General features: G+C 45.1%; 1 protein-coding gene across 1 annotated transcript in view; it reads left to right on the forward strand.

Moving 5' to 3' along the window:
* The window catches only part of pkd1a (polycystic kidney disease 1a), a 133174-nt gene that overhangs the window by 74730 nt on the left and 38655 nt on the right, over positions 1-19789 (forward strand). The window contains exons 16-27 of the mRNA XM_080449901.1: positions 1022-1153; positions 2741-2916; positions 4322-4452; positions 4826-7458; positions 7627-7833; positions 8000-8296; positions 8509-8948; positions 9704-9854; positions 14988-15140; positions 16003-16143; positions 17190-17514; positions 19360-19576. Coding sequence (XP_080306027.1) covers positions 1022-1153; positions 2741-2916; positions 4322-4452; positions 4826-7458; positions 7627-7833; positions 8000-8296; positions 8509-8948; positions 9704-9854; positions 14988-15140; positions 16003-16143; positions 17190-17514; positions 19360-19576 — 5003 coding nt within the window. The remainder of the gene's footprint in view (positions 1-1021; positions 1154-2740; positions 2917-4321; positions 4453-4825; positions 7459-7626; positions 7834-7999; positions 8297-8508; positions 8949-9703; positions 9855-14987; positions 15141-16002; positions 16144-17189; positions 17515-19359; positions 19577-19789) is intronic.

Raw genomic sequence — 19789 nt, forward strand, 5'->3', positions numbered from 1 at the left:
CTATGTTGTGTGGTTGTGAATAGGTTACTTTCTCTCTACTCCACACTGTGAGTGATTGTTGTTAGCTTTATATGTTGACTATTTTCTACACGCGACACTGTCGTGTAATGAAGTATGACCCTGGCGTAAATGCTTGGAATGTCCCGAACATTGCAAACAAACCTTTTAACTAGATGTTGTAAATGTTAAATTAATCAATATTGATCAACTGCATGGCCCATCAGAAACTGTTTTTGTAACACAACAAAATGACATTTTGAAACAACTTGTTTGGTGCAGTAAGTTGATGTAAAACGGTCACAGGTGTGTGTTTATAGAGCAATTTTACAACAGCTTCAAATGCGGATCAGCCACTCATAATCAATTACTGGAACTAGCTTTTTTATACTGTGTGTGTGTGTGTGTGTGTGTGTGTGTGTGTGTGTGTGTGTGTGTGTGTGTGTGTGTGTGTGTGCACGGAACGAGTGCACTTCATTCCGTGGATAGCCGCCTCGAAACCCCCAAATTGCGTGCATATGTACGGCGCTCCCTTTGTGACAAAACCATTTCGGAGGCGCGCAGTCACAGGCGAACTGTCACCCCGTGAAGGACCACCGAGGGAGCTAAGGCGACCGAGTTGCCGTCCTGAACGGTGTGACGTTCGCCTGTGCCTACTCAGCGCCGTTTGAGTTATGTACCGATAGGCACAGAATCGTAAATTTTGTTGTGGGGACTGCTCTGCTTCCGGGTTTTTCCGGGTTGCGACTGGTTACGCCCACCGTGGGACTCGCCGTACATATGCACGCAATTTCGGGGTTTCTAGGCGACTATCCACGGAATGAAGTGCACTCGTTCCGTGCAATGTTACGGTAATCTCTGGAGATCAGGCTGGTGTGTGTGTGTGTGTGTGTGTGTGTGTGTGTGTGTGTGCGTGCGTGCGTGTATTTGCAAGTCTCTATGTTATTGTTCATGCTAAATAAAGTACACAGTATCTATCTATCTTTCTTTCTTTCTAAAGCATATTTGTGTGTGTGTGTTTCAGAGCTACACAGCATCAGTAAAGGAAGGCACCAACCCTACATTTAAATGGACAGTGGATGACAAGCCATACTTTACCTACTACAACACTGTTCTCAATGTCATCTACCAGAATGCTGCCGTCTACAAGCTCACAGTGAGTCTGTCTCACACTTTTGCTCAAAAGCACCACTCAAGGTTGAGGCCGTGGCCTCTGGGCTGGAGAGTGTGGGGGGTTGCGGGCCTTGGTGGGGGCACCAGGAGGGCCAAATGGAAAGGACAGGGGAGGAAATATAAGTACAAAAAAAAACAAAGCAGTGTAGATTGACAGGAAAGTGGGAAAGATTCAGGCAGTGACGGTCAGCCGGGCTCGGGAATCGACCTTGGGACTAATTGTCAGGCTGCACCGGAGCCTATATGGTACGTGCCTTAACTGAGATTGACAGACACTGATTGGCTCTTCCACTTTTTGGTTTCTTCAAAGCGCCCACCCAGCGCTTGGGGCTAGACCAGTCTGCAGAAGACACATGATAATGTGAATTCACACAACCGGCATGGTTTACCAGGCTATATTTTGTCATTGTAAAATATTTTTGAAATTGTAAAAAATATATATATATTATTTACAAGCTCACAATATGTTTTTAGTTTTTTAAAGTCACTTCGCAGCCAGAGGCCTTGGCTGATTGGGAATCCTTGGCATGAAAAAGTGTGGGAACACCTGGCATGCTTATTATTATTATTTTTTATTAAATGTGTGTTTCTAGCTTGTTTATGTTGCATTGGCACTGGCACTGAATTGCCAGCTGTTTAAAACGGATCAATTTCTTTTTGATGATGTGATGTCTAGTGCAAACTAAATTACATTTGTGTAAATGAGAGTCAGAAGCAAGCTGTATTTCTTTTTTATATTGGTACGTGTCTTTGCAACTCCACATCTGTGAGATGAATTATCAGAGTGCTACACAAACAAATTGCAAGGTCTGATAATACAGCCCTTGAAACATAGAAAGTGGCTACAGTTAATTTGATTGAAGAAGGATGGGCATGCTTCTCTATTTTCTCTTAATTAAAAAAGTTTACTCTGAAAATATAAATGCTGCCTAAACTTTAAATAGACATGGTTTGGTCTATTCAGTAGTGGACAGATTTGAACATAGGCAGTGAACCTGCATAACCTCTATTTTCTTTTAATCGAGGTTTTGTCATATTAAAGTAATTGTCTTTTTTTGATGGGATTTGGGACGTTCTTTAATCTGTTAGCAGACATTGGTCTAAAACATTTTTCTGCAGGGTAGATTAACACCCAGGATTATCAGCTTGATGAATGAACACATTACTGATTGTTAATTGAATACACTATCAGTTGTTCAGGGCTGCCATAGCTGAAGGGCAGCCATAGCTGAGTGGGTAGATAGGCTGTCTTGTAATCAGAAGTTCGCCGGATCAGAAGGTCCGCCCAACTTAACCCCTAACTGCTCTCCGGGTGCTGCATTAATAGTGCCCACTGCTCCTAATAGTTGTAATAGTAAATGCAGAGGACCCATTCGACGGACTGTATGTGCAAATCTGCAGTGACAAATACACGAAAAAACAACTCAAGGGGGCTCAATTCTCTTCTTCACTGAAAACATGACCGAATGTTAACATGCATAATTTAAATTAACACTGAGGATTATACTTTGTACCGATCGTTAAATGGCCATTTGGTAAGTGAACCCGTTTGTGCTACCTCCTTCTCCAGGTGACGGCTATGAACCATGTCAGTAACCTCACGGAGCACTTCAACGTGACTGTGGACAGGCTGCAGCCCATGGTCAACCTGACCGTAACGGGCGTGCCTGACGTGGTCACCCAGGGCTCGGCACAGACCCTCACTGCCTCTGTGGTTGTGGACATGTCTGTCTCCGCCACCTTCCGGTAGGACTGGACAGACAGTGTGTGCATGCGTGTGTGCGTGTGTGTGTGTGTGTGTGCGTGCGTGCGTGCGTGCGTGCGTGCGTGTGTGTATGTGTGTGTGTGTGTGTGTGTGTGTGTGTGTGTGTGTGTGTGTGTTGGAGGGAGATTGTTCCTCTACTATTGCGTTAGGTGTATATATCTCCCTTGCACAATGTAAGGAATATTACTCCAAAATGTTGTATCATCATACCTGGAGTACGAGCCTTGGATTATAGTACATGCATAACAGCATGTTATGGATGTTGTCATGATCAACTCCATTGTATCAGAAATGACTTCCATCTTTGGGCTCTCTGTGCTCCGTGAAGGCATGCGAAAGGAAACAAACATTTATCGTCAGGCTTTCCAGGAAATCTATACAAAAATGATCATTTTAGGGAGTATTATTCCTTTAATGCTCTTCTTGTTTGCACAAAACAAAATCCTCCCTTCTCTCTCTCACTCAGTTTCTCTTGGATTTATAACCCTGTGGTCAGAGTAGATTGCTGACAGGAATTTTCCCCTCTGCTCTGTCATTTCCTCTCTCCCTCTCTTTTTTCTTCATTATTCTGCGCTCTTTTCCTCGAACCCCTCTCTCCCTTTCACATTCCCACCCCTCTCCTCTCTAGATGCCTCTTTCGCTTACTTTCCCTCTGCTCTCTCACCGTTCTCTGTATACTGAGGTCTCCTGAGGTTTAACTTTCCACTCTCTCTCCCTCTTTCCCAAAACACCCCCTTGCGTCTCACACAAGATTTCCACTTTACAGCTAATTGTATTCTGTTGTGTGCTGTGTGTGTGTGTGTGTGTGTGTGTGTGTGTGTGTGTGTGTGTGTGTGTGTGTGTGTGTGTGTGTGTGTGTGTGTGTGTGTGTGTGTCTTTCTGTTGCATGCCAGTCGCAACGACTACCTGACTGTGCCCATGAAAACGTCGATGAGTTGCCTGCAGTGTGTGTTTATATGAGATAAAATGGATTGAATCACGAAATACCTGCTCATGGATGACATCAATATCTCCTCTCCTCTCCTCTCCTCTCCTCTCCTCTCCTCTCCTCTCCTCTCCGAGAGGGGAGGAAAAAAAATGACAATTGATAAACACCAGACCATTGTCTTGTTTTTTCTTACAATAACTGTCTCTTTGCTCAGCTGTAGTATGCTACTGTGTGTGTGTGTGTGTGTGTGTGTGTGTGTGTGTGTGTGTGTGTGTGTGTGTGTGTGTGTGTGTGTGTGTGTGTGTGTGTGTGTGTGTGTGTGTGTGTGTGTGTGTGTGTGTGTGTGTGTGTGTGTGTGTGTGTGTATAGTGCATGTTGTTTTTATGCACATTCCTCTAAGCACCATTTGGTCCCAAGGTGTTTTTTGAACCCTTGTCTGTTCCTTCTCCATACTGTAGATGGTCCTTTGGTGACGGTGGTTACAAGGAGTTTGAATACAAGCCTCCGTATGCCTCCTCCCTCCTCTGTTCCTACTCCCCAAACCAGGTGGTCCTAACTAATAATGTCACCTACATCTACCCCCAGCCAGGTAAACACTGTCCAATCAGCCATATAACATGGCTAGCCTATACTTCATTATTTTTCTTGGAGTGTCAGTGCTTATCTTATCCAATCTTTGCATGCTAACATTGGATAAAACCATACTTTTGCAATGGTGAATGTTACATAAAAACATATTGAGGATGTTCTTTATTGAGATTATGGTTGCATTACTGATGCTGAGCGTTGCTCTGCTGTGAATACTACTCTCTTAACTAGGATGAAAGCTTAGAAAGCATGGATTTTTGTAACATTCAGTAACAGAAGATAATGTAATTTGACTGTCTCTCTGTCTCTCTCTCTCTGTCTCTCTCTCTCATTTTCTGTCATCCCTCGCTCTCCATATCACTCCCTCCTCACAGGAGTTTACACGGTGCTGCTGTCGGTGTCCAACCGCTATGAAAACATCAGCCAGCGAGTCGCCATGCACGTCTACAGCATCCTCAACCGCATCGACATCGTGACCGTGCCCCGCCTCCTCCTAGCTCGCAAGTCGGCCACGTTTGAGGCTCACGCTTGGCCATCGGCCTACGGCATCCACTACACCTGGCACTTTGGCGATGGCTCTGACCCGCTGCAGGGCCGCGAGAGCAGGCAGGTGAACCATACCTACATGCAGAGCGGAGCTTTCAACGTGTGCGTGTCAGTGAACAACACCATCAGCTCAACCGAGGCCTGCACCGCCATGCTGGTCTATGAGGAGATCGAGGAACTGACAGCGGGGAGCTCCTCCCCTACGGAGCTGCACAGCCCGACCACTGTGTGGGCGCGCCTGGAATCGGGCAATAACATCACCTGGACCTTTTCCATGGGGGATGGGAACAACTACACGACGATCGAGCCGCACGTGTCCCACACCTACATCAAAGACGGCAACTACACGGTCAACGTCACTGCCAGCAATGCTTTTAGTTCCGGCTGGTTCATCTTGCCCGTCCATGTGTTCATATTCCAAGTGGTGAAGGTGGAGCCCTCAGGATGTGTCCAAGAAGGGAGATCCACCCCCTTCCGGGCCTGGGTGTCTGGTAACGCATCAGCTCACCTGTATGAATGGAGCTTTGGCGACGGCAGCCCCAACGAGACGTACCATGGGAACCCTCAAATCGCACACACCTACCACACCAGTGGGAGCTACCACCTCTCCCTGCTGCTCTCCAGTGGAGTCAACAGGGCTACCAAGGCCAACTTCTTCGCCTGGGTGTGTGTGCAACCATTTGTGGCCAATGTCAGCCTTACCGCTGACAAGACGCACTACCGCATCGGGGAAGAGATCCGCTTCCTGGCCAGAATGGAGCCAGAGTTTAACTACAGCTATCGGTGGGACTTTGGGCTGAATGAGGACTCTGTATTCGTCAGTAATTTTGCAGGAATGGTTTACACCTATAAAAGCCCGGGTCAGTATGTGGTAACTGTCACTGCATTCAACAACATCTCAACTGACAATGCCAGTGTCTCAATTGAAGTTCAGAGGCCTGTGGGCCCGGTTTTGATTCACCACAATGGCACTACGTACAATAACCTGACTCTTAGGGAACCATACCTCTTCAACACCTCTTCCTTGGCCTCAAACGTCAGTTACACCTGGAGCTTTGGAGATGGGACAATCCTGACCGGTCAGAGCGTCATCCACTCCTACAACATCTCTGGAAACTTCAACATTACTCTGACCGCCGCTAACACAGTTAGCAGCAATCACACTGTTTTAACTGTACCTGTGCTGTCAGCGATACATGGTTTAGTTGTCAATGCCAGCAAGGTGAATGTCCCTCTCAATGCTACAGTCGACTTTGAGGCCCGGATGGATGAAGGAGATGGGGTCCGGTATTCCTGGACACCGTCTCCCTCCTACCCTGTCCCGGGGACCGACACCACCTTCTACACGTTCCGCTCTGTAGGGACCTTCAACATCACTGTGACAGCAGAGAATGATGTCGGAAGTGCGCATGCAAGCGTCTTTGTCTTTGTGCAGTGCGAGCTGGAGGGGCTGCAGATTATAGCAGAGGAAGAGGTAGCAGGAAGCAGCAGTGTCGGCGTGGAGGGATGCTGCTTCCCCACAAACCGTGCACTCAACCTCCAGGCTGTGTTAAGGGAAGGAACTAACATGTCCTTTACCTGGAACCTCATCAGGGAGCTAGACCCCATCAGCTCAGTCTTCAACATCAGTTTGAAGACGGTACCCGTCAATTTCTCCACTCCAGGCCCGTGTGACATCTTTCTCCGGGCAGCCAACCTCCTGGGCCACCTGTCTGTCAACAGAACCATCCAGTTCCTGGACCCCGTTGGGGAAGTGTCCCTGCACATCAGTGACAACCCAGTTGCAGTCAGTGTCCCAACTAACTTGACAGTGCTGGCCTTGGGCTCAGATCTGCGGTACCATTGGACTGTGGATGGAAATTCTATGCCATGGAACAACTCCTGGGTGGCCCATGCCTTCACCAGTCCCGGTCAGAGGCTCGTCAGTGTAGAGGTCTCCAACGAGGTTAGCTCAGAGATTGTGTCCCAGTTTGTCGAAGTCCAGGAGGTCATTACTGGGGTGACATTCACAGCTACCAATGTCACTGAACAGAATTACGTGGCGACAGGGGTGAACATCTTGCTCCAGGGCGAGGTCCTGAGAGGAACCAACGTGACATGGACATGGCTGTTGCCGGGAAGGACAGAAAAGGGAAAGAAAGCCTCTTTGGTTTTTGTTGAGCCGAAGACAACCATCGTTGCCCTGAACGCTACCAACGACGTGAGCAGTGAAGCCGTTACCAGAGAGTTCTTTGTTCAGGAAAAGATTCAGGGGCTGGAGTTGAGGGCCAATAAGAAGTTTGCAGCGGTTGGAGAAAGGGTGGAGTTCACCATTTCTGTGGCGGCGGGTTCAGATGTCAACCTTATCCTTAGCATCAGCGGAGATGCCACTGTAGTGCTCCCTTCACTGCCCAACCAAACCTTTGTCCACCATTTCACCAGAGTGGATACGTATATTGTCAACCTCACTGCGATCAACCAGGTAAAATTCAAGGGGAAATCTAGCACGTAAGAATAGACAGTAAACATACTGTAAATGATCACAGTAATCAAGGCAGTTCATTTTACAGTCTTATGCATGGGGGAATGTCATATGATTGGCTGAACTAAGACAATGCCCTTTGTTCCCCTTTTTACGCCGTGAATCCAGGTGAGCTCCAAGAGATGCTACCTCCATGTTGAGGTGATGGAGCCAGTGCGTGGACTGTCTATCCTAGATTGCTGCGAGGCCGCCATTCCTGTGGGAGTGGGAAGGACCTTTGTTGCCAGCATCCTTAAAGGCAAACCTGTGAACTTCCTGTGGACGTTTGATCTCCACCACCTCAAGGCAGCAGCATCTTGGCAGAGAGGCAAAGAGGTTAAGATCACTGAAGTGATGTTAGATACTAGAAGACGGAATGGGGATAATATGTTTCTCTGTGGAAACTATGATTCCTGTTATTATTATCACAATAAACCATGTCAAAGGCTATTTTGTGGCCTACATTTTTTTATTTATTTTTTATTTTCCACTCAACCCTTAGGCATATTACACACCAGGGCAGGCTGGGTCGCTGACCATCTATCTGAGGGCCTTCAACGCACTACATGACCAGAACATCACCAAGCACATCCTGGTACAGAACGTGCTGACTAACCCTGGTCTGGATGCAGTGCCAAATGACACATTTATCAATAAGACAGTGGAACTCAGGGCCTATCACAACAGGTCTACCCCTGTTCAGTATCTGTGGGATTTTGGTGATGGATCCACTCCACTTCTCACCAACACTGCAACAATGGGTTATAAGTACAGCCAACCTGGACTCTACCTTGTTCAGGTATGTTTCCTTGTAAACATGCCATATTATGTGCCATTTATATCTGCTTGTTCTCAGAATTTCTAAATAACATGCACCCTGGTAGAATCCAGACCTGTGATAGATGTGATCTCCTGTCTCCACCCTTCTCCTTTGTTTCAAAACAATTTTTGACTGATGTCTGGTATCAGCTTTGTTTTGTCATCTGACCGCCCCATCACTCTTCCCACCAGGTGAACTGCAGTAACCTGGTGAGCTGGGTGTTGGCCAAGGTGGAAGTGAACATCCGTGTGCTGGAGTGTGAGGAGCCAGAAGTACATATAGTCCAAGCACCCAGGCTGGGCATCTGGTGCTCCCAGCCCTCCTTGGTGGAGGCGAGCGTCGACTTAAAAGGCTGCGTACGCTATGGAGCACAGTACCTATGGCAGATCCTCTCTACTCCTTACTGCAACAATGAACAGGACCGCCGCATTGGTTCCGGCCTTCGTGGGGCAGGAGCTTCACCCGTCTCCGTGATCCCGCTCCCGGCGGAGGTGGACGTGCGACGTCTGCAGCTGTCAGTGCCTAAGATGGCACTGGCGGCAGGCAATTACACCCTGGTCTTCTCCCTGTCTTATGAAGGCGTGCCACTGAGGAAAGCTTCCTGTCTACAACTGAGTGTCATGGCTGCCAGGTCAGTGAATAGTAGGGGTGTGCCGATACACAAATTTCACGAAACGATACGATACGATATTGGGCTCACAACTTCGATACGATTTCGATACGATACGATACGCACTTTTTTATTATGAAAATATATGGGGGAGAAAAAAAGCAAATGCAAACAAATAATTCTGTTTTTGCATTATTCAGACATGCAAACTTGTAGCTTTTCAGCTACAATAGCCGTTTTGAATCCAAATAGGGCAATAGTGTGACACCTGACCTGAAAAAAAAAAAACGTTTCACCTCTGGGCTGTTTGCATGCCTGATTATTATTATTGTAAAAAAAACAAAAACAAAACGTTTTTTTCAAAACGATATTCTTTTTTTCCAAAACGATACATATCGTCACGAAAACGTATCGCGATATATCGCGGGACGATATATCGGCACACCCCTAGTGAATAGATGTCATGAAGCACTGTGCATGTACTCTTTGTCTCCCCACTAACATTATTATTAACCACATGAACCATAGTGTCCCTATTCTGGCCATGTTATAATGGGCGAAGATTGAAATAAATTGGCGAACATTCAGCGTTGCGACCCTTTGCAAAATTTTACATTTGCTATTTTCGCTATATGACGGACAACGCTGAGTTGTTAAAACCATAGACGGAAATTTCATAGCATCCTGCAAAGCAATCTATACTCACGATGAGTCAGATAAGATAAGAAAAGATTAAATGACTGAATGAGAAAATACTGTATACTCTTCTTTGCCAGTTTGGTGCCAATCATTGAGGGGGGCACATCTAGGGTGTGGTCGAGAACCCAAGACCTGCAGTTGAGCGCGGAGCAGTCATATGACCCTAACATGGACCCAGACAGCCAGGCACTGCTCCACTACCACTGGGACTGCCATGACACCTCCAAGGTAAAAGGCACACACACTAATGAAAGCTGTCCAATGAGCAGAGCAGTTGTTGTCCAGATTAAAGAATAGAATAAGACGAATGGAATAGAAACATGAGTTGATATTAGATTAGAGTAGATTAGATCATACAACCAAAACAAAATTGTATTCTCAAGAGGAAATTTGATAGATTAAAAGTAAACATTCACAGATGATGAAATTATTTCTGTCAAATGGTGTATACCATACAGCAAAAAACAGTACAGTATATACTGTAGATTTTATTATGGAAGTCAAAGGGGCTTGGATTGGGGCCAAATATCGATGCTCTGAGGCTACACTGGAATGTGTATGACGTGATATGTGTGCAGCCTGTGCAAATTCTGTTCTGATTTTCCTCTTGCTACTAAACCAGTTATGCGCGCATCTATACATTTTTCTGGAGAAAACAGCTGCAATCATGGCCTGTTAACCGGAAACAGCGACTTTACCCCTGGGTAAAGGCAGCTGGTAAAGGTAGTACATCCTTCCATTGAAATGATTGAAGTTCAAAGGGCCTGTGTAGCAGTAGTGGCTCAGAGGATCTGTGAGTAGTAGCCTCTTTTTGCGCATGTGACAACCTTCTACTCTGCCGTTTAAATGCGCTGCTCCACGGATCTGCAGCTAAGCTGTCTGCTGGACACAGACACACCGCGGCGCAGGCTCATGGACAACGATTCAGCGAAGAGAGAACGCTTTTATCTCGGTCAGAAACAAAAACAAATCATGTTCATTGTAGCGTTACGTTACTTGGATCAGTAATATGTAATGATATTACTGTTTTGGCAGATGTAATAAGTCACAACTCATTACTTGGTAAAGTAATAATATTACAGTAATATATTACTAAGTAACGCGTTACTGCCCAACACTGGCCATATCCATATCATTAGTTAACATTACCATGGTAATGGGTTTAGTAGCCTACATGGTTCACACAGTATGGTAAAGTTAGGCTCATGAAATAATATTACGCTGTTGTTCTCACTCACAGTGGGGGATGATTCTTGGTATGGCTGAGCATTGTGTGTCATACATACACTAGTAGGCTACTATGTCTCCTGTGCTTATTGATGTAAGCACTTAGCAGCAAACATTCAAAAGCCTAATTGCAGCCTGTTTTTAGTTTCAGATGTTTTCTCTTAGAGCCTCTTTTATCCCTGTTTAGGAAACAGAACACTAAGTGTGTGGGGCTCCTTTTATGCCATTTCACGAATGACAGATTGGGTATCGGCTTGACAAAAAGTTTCAGTCGTGACTGAGATTCTATTTTGCTTTAATCCCTGTGTGCGAGCGTGCTTGTCTGAGGAGAAAGACAGGCATCTAAAGTGTTATGTAACTACATGGAGATAAATTCTGCATTCCACAGCTGGTGCTATATTCCCCCACCCTGCCCATTCAAACACACTCACTCACACACACACACACACACACACTCACACACACACACACACACACACACACACACACACACACACACACACACACACACACACACACACACACACACACACACACACACACACACACACACACACACACACACACACACACACACACACACACACACACACACACACACACACACACACACACACACACACACACACACACTCAGAGAAAAGGACACCCAGTGTGCTGAGAGGCCAGATGGAGGTGAAGGCAAGAGTATGGAGTATGAATCTGTGTGATTGAGAGGGATAATGGAAGTAGAGAGTGACTGTGGATGAAAGGTGAAATGGGACGTGGGGTGTGTGAGTGATTGAAAATGGGGCGAAATTTACCAAATTGTAGGGATGGGACGATAATCCATCCCCTGCAGCAGCGGCGCCCCTGTGTACTTCACCAATCTTTTTAAGAAGAGTGGTTAAGTTCATTCCCACCGCACCAGAGCCAGCATTGCAGACCTGTACTTGCCCAGGCTCAAAACTGATATGGGAAAATGCTTATTTAGATATAGAGGAGCAGTCAAATGGAACTTGCTCCCCCCCGACGATAAAAAGCATTAGTAGTCATCTTCTTTTCAATGACAGTGTCAAAGCATGGCTTTTAGAAAATGTTGCAGAATAGCATGGCCACTTCTATGTATTAGATATTTTATTTATGCTGTAAGCAGTGTTTAGTAGTATAGTTCTAGAATGGTTTATTTATTGTTGCCTCGCCTGTTTTATGTTATAATGTTTTGTTTGTCTCAGACCAAGCACCACAAAAAATGCAAATAAGTCACTGACTTGATTGTTTTTCTATCCTTGACGTTTTCCCTGAGAAGCATGTAACGCGTTTTCTTTTAACCATGACGTCTAATAAATCAAATCAAATAATCCTTTTTATCGTTTATTGTGATAACGAAATGCTCACAATAATCATAAAGATTTCAATTTAGCGTCAAATTGTCCTTCATACACTGTATGAGTTGGCTCTGTACTTGGACCACTTTCTTCCATCAACACCAAATCTCTTTTCCAAAAATAGTAGATCTACAAGCCCACAACGCATTGCAAGCTTGTAGATCTCCAATTTTGGGATAATGTTCCCCCCAGAATATACAACAAAGGTGACATTTTAAGAGTTCAAAGAATATTTTGATTATCGTGATAATATCATTAATCACAATTACTTTGGCCACAATAATCATGACATGAAATGTTCACATCGGTCCATCCCTACCAAATAGAATAAGTTGAAAGGAGAATGGTGTGGCTGAAGGACCTGCCAAATACTACTGGTCAGTACGGAGAGAAGAAGCTGTTGAAAACAGTCAAAGAAAGCCTGATCAGTGCAGTTGGCCTCTGTCCTTGCCGTGGCCATTGTGTGCAGCAGATGATGAAAACTCAACTAAGCAATGAACGCAACACCACTTTGTGGGTTTCGGCCTCTCCCAGCAGATTAATGTGAAGTACTATTACGTACATGGCTTACACGTCCCACGTCCCTGCCTAGTCTTAAGGTCAGATTCACAAAAGATATTGCGCTAATGGTAATGCCAGTGTAAACACAGCCATAATGTTTCACAGCTGAGTGCAATTTGCCCTTGTTTTGCGTCTGATTGCAATTATCCATGTGGCCGCCACACTATTTATTTGTGTTGATGCATCTTTGACTGTCACAGAGGAGTTTTTGGAGCTGGCGCCCAGGCGTTATGTAGGTCTAGCAGAAGCCTGAAATATGGACAATGCCAGTGTTTTCAAAACAGTTAATATGTTATTAGAGCCAGTGGACTCAATCATTGGCAGTTTGATGGCCCACATTGCCACACTGAAGACCACTGGATGAGCAGAGAAGCTGTACTCAATATTTGTATTTATCTATTTTTTAAATAGGCTCTACGTATGGAAATCACACTTATTCTGAACAACATTGTTGTTACAGTAGTTGAATTGGGCTGGTACTCTGCCGACCTTTGCCAACCTGAACACCCTTATTAATTATAACTATGTACCACCACTTTCTGCTGAATATAGGTATACATGTTTTCAAGGGAGGGAGTCATGTGCAATTATGGATGTAATTTGAGAAGAATGTTTCCACGAACATAGTGACATTCATCATTATTTTTTCCTTTTTTACCCCTTCGTTCTTTGTTATGACTAAAATGTACCTGTGTTTGAATACACATTTAAGTATCACACTCATGTGGCTTCTACTTAGAATTGTTTTATTCATTGGGAGAAAATCTATAGTTGTACCAAATGCCAAATGGGACCGAATGTCAAATGAACAAAGGAAAGGTTACAGTAATCTATGTTTATACTGTAGACCATCAGAATTCTGATTGAAACCATAATACACATGCACACAATCACTCAGTCATAGGAATGTATTTAATGAAGCATAGCGTTAGTTCATGCAGGACACAGAAGTCGTGCACGCCAAAGCTGTAACCAGCGGTCAGTCAGCTGATGTGAACATCAGCTTTCTATTCCCCATTCACAGCTCAGCTGGTCATTGCGTCACTCACTCATACTCCAATCACAGCTCACACATTAGCAACAAGGTTCCTTTAAATACTGTTCGAATTCTCTAGGTCTCTGCTGGTCTTGCTGCCTGACCACTTCTGCTAAGCTGCCTCCTCCACCCCAGCCTCCACCTTTTTGATTATAGTCTGGCATAGGCTCAAATACTTGTGATTATCATGTATATCTGCTTGTTTAAAGTCTGCATAAGCTAAAATACTGGTGATTATCATGTATATCTGCTAAGTCATCTAATATGTCAATATACTGCTTATTGTTCACATTGTATCCCTATGGGGATTTGCTTAAGCATTCTCTGAATATATGCTTAGCAGGCTGCTTCGACAAAATTCAGTGAATATTCTCCCAAGAGCGGAGCTTTAACGCCAAGCTTAACTGTATTCCATTTGTGGCAATAAATGGTGTTCTTAATCTACTAAGACGAGAGTATTTCTGATTGAACCTTTTTTTGCTTTTTTTGAAGATGATTATATTTTGGTATCATGTTTGTTTATTTGTATTGATTTTATTTTAAATGTTATGAATTTCAAAGGATACTAGTAATTGAGATGGTGGGAGAGCCTTACTGTATGTGTATGTGTTGTTGATATGTTTTTGCTCTGTTGGCTCATGGCAATGAGGCTCATTTGCATAGAAAGGTGTAAATTTTGTGGCAAATGTGTGCATATTACATAATGTAAAAACACAAGACGTTATTTGCTTGGCAGCTCAGTTAACCCATTTAGACCTGAGGTCGATTCTAAAAACGCTTTCTAAATCCTGACCTAAGTTTTCTGAAAAACTACAAAAAATGTATGTTGCTATATACTGTACATATAGCAACAACAATCCCAAAAGGGGTTCCCGTCTTGAAAGGTATAGTTACAAATAGGGGTTCCCGCCCTAAATGGTTTAAGAAAGCCTTTCACCCTTTGCTGCTTTGAGAATTACACATTTGCGTTTCATCTGATTTGCGCGGGGTTTGCAGCTCCAAAAGATGTACAATCCTTTTGTGAATAGGCCCCTGAGAGTGTAAAAATGTTTCACTCTCATTCAGTGTGGCCACTGTGAATGGGTTTGTAAAAAAAGAATGAAATGTTCTCATTCAAAATAAGTGTCTTCTTGCACCTCTCACACTCCCTTTGCTGTCTCTTTCCTCCAGGGACCGGAGCACTGCTCAACCCTCAACTTTGGTCTGGGCTCCAGTGGTCCCGTGCTAGGCATCTCTGGCTCCGAGCTGGAGGCTGACGTCGAGTACACCTTCAAACTGACCATCAGCAAAGACGGCATGACCCCGGAGTCCACCACACAGGCTGTAAGTACTGCATGCACAATAATTGAGAATATATCATATTCAGCTTGGCCGGCATTCCCAAGGTTATTGCGTTTTACGACGTGTCGATCAACAGGTTCAGGTTTCCCTCCCTCCCTATCCCTAACCCTCTCTCTCTCTCCCTCTGTCTGTCTGTGGGCCCTATGTTGACAGTGCAACTTAACGCCTGGCGCAATGTCTTAAAAGGATCCCTGGCTAATAAGCCAAATAGACCGTAATACATTATAATTGCCCTCTATAACTAAAATAAAAAATGTAAAACACCTTAAATAATGTATTTATTTTAGAGACGGTTCATCATTTACTCAAGAGGGGCAATGCCTGTTGCAGGTTGATGATGTCATTTGCCCATGTGTGGTCTAGCCCAATGGAATGCATGTACAAAAAAAACATATTTCAAATATTAATTTGATGCTCATATCAATCTTAGGACATATTAAGTCGTTTTTTATTTTTACATGCATTCCATAAATTCCATAGGGCTAGACTGACTGACTGACTGACTGACTGACTGGCAGGGATGATGAATCCCTGTCTGCAGCCAAACAAATGATGCCATCTACTTCACAGTCTGTTGAGTCTGTGTATGTGTGTGAGTGCGTGAGTGTGTGAGTGCTTGCGTGCGTGTGCAACTGGATCATAGTGACTGCATCCGAACCTCACTGACTCACTGAAAAATACATCTGAATACCCCTTTGATGTGTGTGTGTGTGTGTGTGTGTGTGTGTGTGTGTGTGTGTGTGTGTGTGTGTGTGTGTGTGTGTGTGTGTGTGTGTGTGTGTGTGTGTGTGTGTGTGTGTGTGTGTGTGTGTGTGTGTGTGTGTGTGTGTGTGTGTGTGTGCAGGTGCTGGTCCAGAGTGGTGACATTCCCATGGTGTATCTGGAGTGTGTGTCCTGTAAGGCTCAGTCCATCTATGAAGTCAGCCAGAACTCCTATGTCTACCTCAGAGGAACCTGCAGCAACTGTCAGCACTTCCACCGTGGGGTAAACGCACACACGCACACACACTTACAAATACACACACAGTCAGAGACAGTACATACAGACATTCAAGTATTCTGATTTTGTCACTGTCATGGAACAGATGCACACACACACACACACACACACACACACACACACACACACACACACACACACACACACACACACACACACACACACACACACACACACACACACACACACAAACATGGACTCGATCAGACTTTCCCTCTCTCAGCTGTATGAGGTCATCTCACCGCAGAAACGACAATGATGTCAGGATTTCCAGATTCTTTCCTTCCTTCTCTTCACCACTCCACCTTCTCTTCCTTTATTCCGTCTTTCCCTGGGCTGTTTCTCACCAGCAACATTGCTCACTGGCCCCGAGGGTGAGTAGATGAGGTCATCCCATTACTGGAGCCGGGCAGAAGGGATTCCATTCTTAACTTGCACAAGGGATTTACTGTCACTTTAGGTCGCAAATTCAGTATTCAGTATTTTTTACTTTCCCTATGCAATAAAGATGCACAGGATTCAAATTAAACAATTAAATTAGCCAAATTCAGTATGCCAAACATATAAAACATTTGTAATCACAATGTTATTTGGTGTGTTGGATTACCTATTTCAAACACGTTTAAAGCCTCTGCAAGTTGATTTTCATACCATAATGAAATGAATGGAATCCAATGGCTCCCTTGAAAATGATACAAACTACGGTAGGCTTTGGAAAATGTTCGGTATACTGTGAGTTGTTGTCACTCGGCTAAACCAATATGGTCCTTTAAGGAACAACAAATATCAAGTTCTGTCTTTCTCTCTCTCTCTCTCTCTCTCTCTCTCTCTCTCTCTCTCTCTCTCTCTCTCTCTCTCTCTCTCTCTCTCTCTCAATTTCTGCATTAACATGTTTTGTCAATGTCACTTTGCTTTAATGACATGACAATGAAATCCATGTGTTACAAAAGCATAAAAGAACGAAACAAACCAAATGAAATGCGATAATTGTTTTCGTCTCATTCCTCTCTCTCTCACCTCATGTCTCTCAGCGTTGGACAGCCGTGACGCTGCGCAACGAGACGCTAGTCCTGGACTCATCCTCCACAACAACAGGAAGTGATGGCATGAACCTGGTGCTGCGGCAGGGTGCCCTGCGCCATGGCGATTCATACGTCTTCACACTGCACGTCACCGACAGCAACCTGGACGGAGAGGGCGCCGCCTCCATCACGCTGCAGAACAACATGCCCCCGGGCGGTGGGGAGTGCCACCTGAGGGGAGAAGGAGGCTCGGAGGTGGGAGGAGGCTCGGAGGGAGATGGGGAGGGGTGGCGAGTTCGCACGCTGCTGGACCGCGTTCACTTCAACTGCTCTGGTAAAAGACTGCACTCACTGGCTCCCTTGCTGTGTCTCTGTTTGGCTTTGTCTCTCGCTGTCTGTCTGTCTGTCTGTCTGTCTGTCTGTCTGTCTGTCTGTCTGTCTGTCTGTCTGTCTGTCTGTCTGTCTGTCTGTCTGTCTGTCTGTCTGTCTGTCTGTCTGTCTGTCTGTCTGTCTGTCTGTCTGTCTGTCTGTCTGTCTGTCTGTCTGTCTGTCTGTCTGTCTGTCTGTCTGTCTGTCTGTCTGTCTGTCTGTCTGTCTGTCTGTCTGTCTGTCTGTCTCTCTCTCTGTCTGCTGGTTTGTGCTGTTTCAAGTTCTTCAGCAATATGACTTACTGTATAAGCACATTAAGAGCTAGGCCCAAAGCAATAGACAGCAGATACCATATAGTGCATTCTACAAAAGTTTCCTTTAAAATGTTTGCAACAGCCAAACAAGCAGATTAGATGGTGTATGTTCAAACTGCATTGATCTGGTTGGCGACTGTATAAACGTGACCAGGTCCAATCCGGACCTTTCTGCACATGCTTGTTTTTCAGTAGAGGAGAAAAACAACATACATTTTAATTCAGAATCCTAAAGTTCACCGATAATTAAACAAAGCTCTGTGCGTCTGTGCGTGCGTCCCCAAAAACTCTTCTGCCAGGTTCTCCTCAGTGGCTAGAGCAATTGATCTGCATTTGCATTTACCATGTGCACAGAACACAGACGCTGTTACTGCGCATGCGTGCCCGCGTGCGCATGCATGCACAGCCACGCACGTGCGCATGCACGCGCAGACACGTACGTGCGCATGCATTGCCATGCATGGCCACGGGGTCCCCAGATTATGTTGTTAGCTTTTGGGTGCGCATGCACGCGTAGACACGTAGCATGCGCGGCGGCTCCGCGGGCCCCCAAGTGGTCCGCGACTCTGGTTCCACGGACCCCGGAAGAGTGTGTGTGTGTGTGTGTGTGTGTGTGTGTGTGGGGGGGGGGGGGGGGGGGGTTGTGTTCGCTGCAGAGTGTAGAAAAGAGAGTAACGACACGCTTTGATCTCGCCGCAAAGCGGGCTCCTATGGGCTATAGTTCCAAACATTGGAACTATCTCATTGAGATAGACAGAGCACTTCCGCATTCCATTCTTACAATGGGAGTCGACGCTAGTGTCAGAACTCTCTTTATGGCTCTGGTTCGCTGGCTCCCAGGTTGCCAAATCATGTGCGTGAAACAAGCGCCGGTGTTGCCACATCCGTGAAACAAGCGGACCATGACGTGCGCGTTACTGTGTATAACCCCAAGTTTGCCAATACTTTTGACTGCGCACTTCACCGGGTATGGACTAGTTCACCTAATTGTCAGAACTGAAATCGATAAATATAAAGTTACATTGGTCCTCCAGATCACTTTTGTAATTCCCTTTTTCATTACATCAGCTCCTCATAGTGAAATCTGTCTTTTATATTTGTCGGGTAAGCGTTACAATATTATTCCCTTATTCGTCTGTTATGTCATGTCAAAATAGAAATGTATCAATTAATCAAAACCAAGTTAAAACGAGAGAGATTATACATGGAACATTCATCACCGCTCTAGTATTTCTTTCATCTACTGTCCTTCCTTCCAAATCACTTTCTCTATCCCTCCCTTCTCACTCACTGCTACATGTTCATGTTTTCTCTTTCTTCCTTTCCTGCATACGTCCTCCCCTCTCCTCCTCCCATTCTATTTTTGCCTCCCCTTACTCCCTGCCCTCCGCTCCTCCGCTTTTTCCCCTCCTCTCCTCTAATCCTCTCCTCTCTGACAATAAAGCTGATAATAATATATAATTCAGATTCTAATTCTGATTCTCTCCTCTCTCCAGGTTACAGTGACCTGGGCATGTCAGAGACACCTCTGCTCTACAGCCTGTTAGCGACACGCTGCAAGGAGGATTACTGTGAGGAGTTCTGTGTGTACAAGGGCACCAGCCCCGAGCATTCTGCCTTCCTTCCCCCAGGGTTCAGCTCCGCTCACCATCGCGTGGCCGTGTCAATCACAGTGGAGGACCACCAGGGAGCCGCCATCACCGCCCTCAATAAGTAATTACACCCACCCAATATTTTTTTTTTTTTACCTCACGCACGCACGAGTTGAATCCAATCTGCAACCAATGAATATTTTCAATATTGAATAGTCTGTTGATTACTTTTTTCAATTATTCACTTACTGTACTCACTGTGCACTGTACTTAATGTAAAATGGTAAATGGTGCATTTATAAAGCAACTTTATTCAAAGCTCTTTACAATGGCC

This window comes from Gymnoscopelus braueri, assembly GCF_963280865.1.
Source record: "Gymnoscopelus braueri genome assembly, chromosome: 2".
NCBI classification, from domain to species: Eukaryota; Metazoa; Chordata; class Actinopteri; order Myctophiformes; family Myctophidae; genus Gymnoscopelus; species Gymnoscopelus braueri.